Genomic DNA, 7566 nt, shown 5'->3' with positions numbered 1-7566 from the left:
CCCGCCGCTCACCTCGTGCCGCGCCCCGCCCGCAGTCTTCTTCGACGTCAGCGCCAACGGCTCCCCCCTCGGCCGCATTGTCATGGAGCTCCGCTTCGATGTCTGCCCCATCACCTGCAAGAACTTCTACGAGCTCTGCACCGGCGAGGCTGGCACCATCTTCGGCCCCGGCAAGCCCGCTTTCAAGGGCAGCAGCTTCCACCGTGTGATCCCCGGCTTCATGCTCCAGGGTGGTGACTTCACCAACCACAACGGCACCGGTGGCAAGTCCATCTACGGTGCTCGCTTCGATGATGAGAACTTCAAGCTGGCCCACGACCGCCCCGGCCTTCTGTCCATGGCCAACGCCGGCCGCAACACCAACGGCTCTCAGTTCTTCATCACCACCGTTGTCACCAGCTGGCTCGATGGCAAGCACACCGTCTTCGGCTCCGTCGTCGAGGGTATGGACGTCGTCCAGAAGGTCGAGTCCCTCGGCTCCAGCTCCGGCCGCACCTCCGCCAAGATCACCATCGACAACTGCGGTGCCATCTAAGCGCGTGCGCTCGTCGGAACATGTGAAGATCCTTCTGTGGCGCGCGTGACCGCCGTGTCGCGCGCACGCATGTGTGTCCACCCCACGTCGTCTGTCTGCTCTCTCTCTCTCTCTCTCCCGGGAGGGAGGGAGGAAGGGGGGGGGAACGCGTCGTCCCTCTCCCGTGGGTGTGTGTCTCCCCGTCCTGCTCTTGTTCCTCCGGTCTCTTTTCGGCTCCTGTGCAGGAGAGGGAGTCCAAGGTCACTTGGCCTGGGGACGTCTGCGCCTCTCCCCCCCCCCCCGATACATTCGCGTGTGCCTCCCACCTATTGTGTTTTTTTCGGCGGCCCGATGGACCTGTGTCGCCGCGCGTCGCGCCGCCTGTGCTGCCCCTGTATCTTAATACCAAAGTTCATCTGCATATATATATGTGTGCCCTTGTGTCTCGCGTGTTGTGTGTCCCTCTCCTGTCATGTGTGTTGCGCGCGTCGGGGCAAAGTGCGAGACTGGTCCATGTCGGCTGCTGGTCATGTACTCCCCCTGGGTTCTCTTCGGATCCACCTCCTTTTGCCCTTCTCTCCCGGTGCCTGTGTGTGGCTGGACACTTCATGTCATCAGCCGGGGAGGCTCCGGCCCTCCTCTTGCCCACAACGTGGGCCCGCTGGCCCTGTGTGTGTGTGTGTGTGTGTGTGTGTGTGTGTGTGTGTGTGTGTGTATTTGCCCGGACTACAAGGTATTCTTTTGCGCACGTTTTTCTCCTTCCTTCCTTTTTTCTTGCCCCCAGTCTGTGTGCATGTCGCCGACCGAGACACGCGGGGTGGCCGTGACATACAAAACCAATGAGGCACTCTCCTCCTGCACCGATGACAGTGGGATTCGCACATTCGGCGTGCCTGCCTCCGGGCGAAGGAATATGAGGTCCAGGCCCGGAGGGAGGCCCTCCACGCACGTCGGCATGGGGCATGGAAAAGGCGGCGAGGGGGGAGCACAGTTGCGCCCCGCGCGGGTGCGAACGTGCGCGTGTCGAAAGAGCACAACAAGAAGCCACGGGCCGGCAAAAGATACACGAAGGAAAATGTATATTGCTATGGGAAGTGGGACACACACACGCGCGCCGAGGATGCCTGCATGATGTGTGTTTCCGGGGGGGAGCGAGGAAATGAGCTCGATCGACCGACCGGGCACACACACACACACACACACACACGCAGATCATATTGGTCATGCACCGGCGCGTGCGGCGGTCGCATGGGAATACACCTGTGGAGCAAGCAAGGGGAAGGTCTGTGAAGGGAGAGGGAGGAGGGGGGGAGGGGGGAGCACAAGAATCTAAAAAGTGAGACGGAGCCAGCGTCTAGGAATGGTGAGGGGACAGCCCGAGGACACTGCCATCGACCCCGGTCGGCGTGACGAAGGCTGCCAGGTCGCTGTCATCGTCGTCGGCGAAGGAGCCGGCCAGGCTGCCAGCCGGAGCATGCAGGGTGCCCAGGGAGGCCGATGCCGCGACCGCGCCCGATGCCGACGGGGGGGTGGAGGGCGCCGAGCGCAAGGTGGCCGTCGTGTGCCCGGTGTTGCCCGGGCGCAGATACCCGCCATCCGAGCGCTCGTACATGCTGGAGGCCGAGGAGGCCGTCCCGCTGCCCCCGGTAACCGAGGACAGATGGTGGGCCGGCCGGCGGCCGGCCGACACGGCACGCACCGGCGGCCGCAAGTCCGGCAGAGGGTCAGCAGCCGGGCCCGACGACCGGGGCCGCATCATGGCGGTCAGGATCTCGGCCGAGGAGCGCCGGCGCTCGATCTGCTGCCGGCCATACTCGGCTGGCCAGATCCCCGTGGACACCATCTCTTCCACATACTCCAGGTAGTGGAAGTGCGGGGACTCCTCGATGACCGACGGCCAGCCATCATAGCGCGAGGTGTCCACCGCGGCCAGGGTCGGCCCGGCGCCGGAGGAACTGGCCCCGGAGCTGGACGACCCGCCCGAGGAGGGGCCACTGCCGGGGCCGCCGCCCGGGGCTGCCCCGGAGGCCGGCGTGCTGTCGGCCATGGCCGACAGCGGCGGGCCACGGCGCACATGCCGCATGAAGTCCCGGAACTCCGACGGGGTCCGCACGATGAAGCCCACCAGCATGTTGGGATCCATCTGCTCGACCGACATCGATCGGACATTGGTGCAGTGGTGCGTCTCCGAGGGGAACATCCGCAGCTGGGACGGGTCCACATGGGGATTGATCGAGTGCGGGTCCAGGAACATGAGCTCCCGCGGGCCGCGGCTGGCCACAAAGTAGAGGCTCTTGCTGGGCCGGCCACCGGCGATGCCCACGCTCCAGGGCAGGTGGAGGAACCCCCGGACACAGGCAAAGTGCCGCGGCTCGATCAGCGCCTCGGGGCCCAGGCGCAGGGGCAGCAGAATCAACAGCGGCCGCCATTGGCCGGTCACCGGGTCGGCCGCCGTCAGCAGGGCCAAATCCGAGTAGATGCTGTTGTACCGGTTGATGTAGACCGCCAGGCGCCGGCGATCATGCTGGGCCATCAGCTGGCGGATGACCAGCGCCGAGGTCAGGGGCCCGAACCACTCGCCAATCCGGCGGTTAAACTGCCGGCCCACTTGGGCAAATTGCTGGATGCCGAACGAGGCCGAGGGGTAGTCCGCGAACCAGGTCAGCAGGGCCCGGTAATTGACCAGGCGGTTGTACTTCTTCGGGGCCTGGTCCAACACCCATCGGCTGGTGTCGGTTGACCGGGTCGGCCGAGGGGCGGGGCTCCCGCCGGTGTCGGAGAAGGAGCTGCTGCTGCTGCCGCCGCCGCCGCCGCCGCCGCCGCCGACACTGGCCGCGGAATCCAGCTGGAAGGCCAGGAACCCCGGCGCCAGGAGAACCCTGGCATACGCCTCGGCCAGGAGCATCTGCGAAGTCCGCAGCATGCACCCCCACCCGGCATCCGAGGTGAAGGCCGAGGGCTCGATTCGGGGGAAGTCCCGGCGGTAGGTGAACCAGAAGAGCGAGTAGAAGCGATTCAGGAAGGACCGGTGGGGGAATTTGGCCGCGGCCAGGTCCTTGGCGGCCGCTTCGGCGGCATCCTCCGCGCCGGCGGTCGTCGACGAGACGGACACATTGCTGGAGCCCAGAGACATGTTGCTCAAGCCCGGCCCCGGGGTTGTGGTCGTTTCAAGCTCGGCAGCCGGCCCCGGGGCCGCCGCCCGACCGGCGACCAGCGCGTCACTCGGCGAGTCCAGCAGCATGTCCACAGGCAGCGAGGGGCCCCCGAGGGGGGCCGGCCGATCGGCGGCGGCGGCGGCGGCGGCGGCGGCGGCGGCGGCATCGGCCTCGGCGGTGATGGTGATGTCCGGGCAGCGGTCCGCCGGCAGGTCCTCGCGCGAGAGGGACCCCACCATGCGCCGGGGCGACACCGGGTCCGGGTCCTCCAGCAGGACAAACGAATCTTCCAACTGGCTCATCGAGTCATCGCCAGAGCCGCTGCCGGAGGCCAGCGAGCTGGACGGATCGCGGGAAGACCCGCCGGAATGGCGCCCGGCCAGCGAGGAGCTGCTGCTGCTGCTGAAGTTGCCCGGCATGCGCATGAACGACTTGAATGTCTCCAGATAGTCATTGGAGCCGGACCGATAGTGGACGGTCGGGCGCCGGGGAGGCGCGTCGGCCGCGGCCAGGGAAACGGTCGTCGTGTCGGCCGGGTCCGCGGCCGCCGCCTCGGCGCTGGCGGCCTTCGTCGAGGAGCCGGATCCCGACGACGAGTGCTGGCTGGAGGAGAGGGACAGCCGCCAGGACTGGATTTTCTTGGCGGGGTTGCGCATGCGGCCCATGAACCGGCTGCCAGAGCTGCTGCCGCTGCCGCTGCCGCTGCCGCTGCCGGCAGCCGGGGCGGCGGGGGCCGTCGGCGAGGCGGGCGACAGCCGGGGCGGCTGGTGCGGGTGCTCGGAGGCAGCCGCTGGTGGCAGGACCCCGGCGTTGGGCAACTCGGCGGCCTGGGGGTCCGGCGCATCGGCCGGCGCTCCGGCCGGCGCGCCGCCGGGCGCCAGATCGTCCAGCGAGCCAAGGGCCGTGGATCCGCCGGCCGACTCGGAAGCGGGGGCGGTCTTGGCCGAGGAGGAGGCCGTGCTGGCGGCCGCGGCCGCGGCAGATGCAGCGACCAAAGGCCGTGCAGATGACAGGTGGGACCGGATCAGGTGTGGCCATTCCCAGGGCTTCAGCGACTGGGGCAGGAGCTGCTCCGTCACGAAGGGAATCAGCTGTGTGGTCCAGCGGTCGAACTCATCACCATTCGGGATGCAAATCATCAGCATGATCGAGTGGGAGATGCTGTGGGCATGGGCGCAGGCGGACGGGCACGGAGGTTAGAAGGGGGGGGGGGGGGGAAGCGGCCCGAGACGCGAGGCAAGGGGGGCACACCGGGGGCCGTACAGATGGATCTCCTTTTCGTGGGGGTGCAAGTGGATCAGGGTGTTGGACAGCATGATCTGCCGGTCGGGCCCGGAGAAGGAGGCCTGCGAGCGGCCGCCTTCGCGCGCGTCAGCCGTCGTGGGCACCTCATGCACAGGCATGTGAAGGGGGATGCTCTCGGGCGGAGAGGGCCCAAAGAGCAGGGCGCCATTGGAGTAGATGGACATCTCCATGCGGAACCAGGGCGCAGCTGGGCGGGGGGGAGAGGGGGGGGGGGGGAGGAGGAGGAGTTAGCATGGGGAGGGGGAGGAGCGATGCGACGTGGCCATGCGCACACCCCGCGGCAGGCATGGGGGCAAGGCGGCGTACCGGCCAGCGTCGGCGCGCGGATGAAGACCTCCGACTGGAGGGCCAAAGAGGCGTGGGGGATGTGCGCCAGGCTGCCGCGGCCGGAGCCGGCATAGTGCGACCCCAGGCATCGGGCCGGGCTGGGAGAGGCGGCCCCAGGGTCCGGGGCGGGCTCGCTGCCGGAGTGCAGGAAGGGCGCCTCGAATTCGGCCTGCATGAGCAGGCAGCTGTCCGGCGTGCAGGTGGTCTCGCGCGGGCAAACCGAGTTGTAGGTCGAGTCGACCCCGATGCTGAGGACATCCGCAAGCAGCCCCTCGCGGAAGACCGGGTGCAGGATCCCCTGGCCGGCCAGGCCGGGCAGCGGCCGGGTCAGACACTCGACCAGCTGGCGGATGGCCGCCGCCGGGGACCCCGGGCCATGGGGATGCCCGGAAGCCGACCCGGGCATGGCCCCCGGCCCCCCGGAGGCCCCGGCCTCGGACTTGTCGCTTGCCGCCCCGGCCGGCTGGAAGAAGCAGCAGATGTCCACCACCTGGTCGTGGATCATGAGGGGCGCCGTGCCGGCCGGGCCGACGGCCGGCGTGTCGCCCTCCACCAGGGACGCATAATCCACCCCGGCCCCGGTGGCCCCGGGGCCGGTCAGCTGCAGCGGGGTGTTGAACTCCAAGAGCGACACCTGGAAGGTCAGGTGTGGCAGGTGCGGATGCTCGAACTCCAGCTGCAGGATGTTCGGGCTCTTCTTGGAGAAGCGGTGCTGCCGGATGGCGCCCGGGTCGCCGGGATTGCCCGAGGCCGCGGCCGCCGCCGCCGACGCCAGGATGCTGCTCATGCTGCTGGTCGAGTCGCGGGCGTCCAAGTCCCCGCGGGCGGTGTACAGGGAAAAGAGGCGCGACTCGATGATGGCCGCCAGCAGGGACAGCACGTGCACCGGCACCAGCGGAGGCAGGGACCCGGGCCATGAGGGGGCATCCTTCCGAGCCAGCCGGGCCAGGTTGCCCGTCAGCCCGAGGAAGATGTTGCGCACGGCCAGCGAGGCCACATTGCTGGCCGTCAACGAGGGCAGCCCGTTCAGGCAGTAGACAAAGCGCGCGTAGCGGCTGATCGACGAGCTGATGGGCAGGAGCTGCGACACCCGGTTGGACAGCTGCGCCGCCGGCGACGGGATGGCCGTCGGGGCGGCCTGCTGCAGAGCCGAGGCCGGCCGGCCAGATGCCCCGGCCGGCCCGGTCGCCGGGCCGCCAGGAGCCCCATGCCCGGGCAGATCCCGGTCCACGGGGTTGCCGCCGACGCCGACGCCGCCGCTGCCGCCGCCGCCGCCACCACTGCTGCTACTGCTGCTGCTGCTGCTGCTGCTGCTGCTGCTGCCCCAGCGCATGGCCGATGCCCGGGCCGCCAGGCCGGAGGGGGACTCGTGAGACCCGGCGCCGCCGGTCGAGGCGCCGGCGGCATCGCCGGTGGCCAGGCCCCCCGAGGAGGCCCCCCCGGCGGGGCCATCGACCGAGTCGCCGAATGCCGCGGCCGCCGGCAGGGCCAGGTGCGTCAGGAGGCTGGAGAGGCACACCAAGCCGGCCGGCGTGCTGAGGGTCGACAGGGACAGGAGGGACGCCTTGTCGCTGATGAGCCGCAGGCGCGAGTAGAAGGGGACCAGATCGCAGGCCGAGTGGGCGGGGCTGGGCACCGGGCCGGCCGGCGGCGCCGGGGTCTTGGACGCCGTCCGGGAGCCGGACGCCGCCGGGCTGGCCAGCTCCACCGGGGTGGCCAGCTGGTCGATGGTGTCGTCGGACAGGAGCCACAGCGGGGGCAGGGTGGTCGACACGCGGACATAGCAGCAGGCATCCGGATGGCAGGCCAGCCCGCAGAAGCACTGGGTGAAGGAGGACGGTGCCAGGAGCATGAGCCGCCGGTCCAGGGTGTGGAAGTACCGGAGTTGCTCCGGGGACAGGACCAAGGCTGAAAAGGCAGGGCGGCACGTCGCACGTCAGTGGGGGCATGCCCGGGGGCAGGGGCGCATCGCCAGGAGGATACCACATTGAGGGAGGGGGGAGAGGGGGGGGGGGGGGGGTCAGTGGGACTGGTGAGGTTCGGGCGATGGTAGGAGCGGAGAGGCAGACGCAGGGAGAGGGCGAGGGAGGGGGGAGGGAGGGAGGGGGGAGAGGGGGGAAGAAAACAACGGAGGAGGGGCCACGGAGGGCAAGCAACGGAGGGAAGGCAACGGAGGGGGGACAAGGGAGGGAAAGGAGGGGGAGGGGCGCGCAACTGGGCCCGCGCACGATGAGGATATCGCTCGATGCCCGCTGGCGCCGGCAC

At 69.3% G+C, this 7566-nt stretch overlaps 2 protein-coding genes across 2 annotated transcripts; one reads left to right on the top strand and one right to left on the bottom strand.

The window, feature by feature from the left end:
- Positions 1-34: 34 nt before the first annotated feature.
- Positions 35-931, top strand: H696_02614 (peptidyl-prolyl cis-trans isomerase). Its single transcript, XM_009496525.1, has one exon. The coding sequence runs from the start codon at positions 83-85 to the stop codon at positions 533-535; it is 453 nt and encodes a 150-aa protein (XP_009494800.1). The 5' UTR covers positions 35-82; the 3' UTR covers positions 536-931.
- Positions 932-1868: 937 nt separating this feature from the next.
- Positions 1869-7209, bottom strand: H696_02613 (hypothetical protein; the record flags this gene model as incomplete). Its single annotated transcript, XM_009496524.1, has 3 exons — positions 1869-4830; positions 4921-5161; positions 5281-7209. Coding segments are annotated over 3 exons (5132 nt in total), but the record flags the coding sequence as incomplete, so codon positions are not given.
- Positions 7210-7566: the final 357 nt, after the last annotated feature.

The sequence above is a fragment of the Fonticula alba genome (assembly GCF_000388065.1).
Source record: "Fonticula alba strain ATCC 38817 unplaced genomic scaffold supercont2.4, whole genome shotgun sequence".
Classification (NCBI taxonomy): domain Eukaryota; order Rotosphaerida; family Fonticulaceae; genus Fonticula; species Fonticula alba.
This window is presented reverse-complemented; position numbering and strand designations above follow the sequence as displayed.

Bases quoted from the DNA above. Each gene is read 5' to 3' on its own strand.
- H696_02614 (XM_009496525.1), top strand. From the start codon at position 83: ATGGAGCTCCGCTTCGATGTCTGCCCCATCACCTGCAAGAACTTCTAC.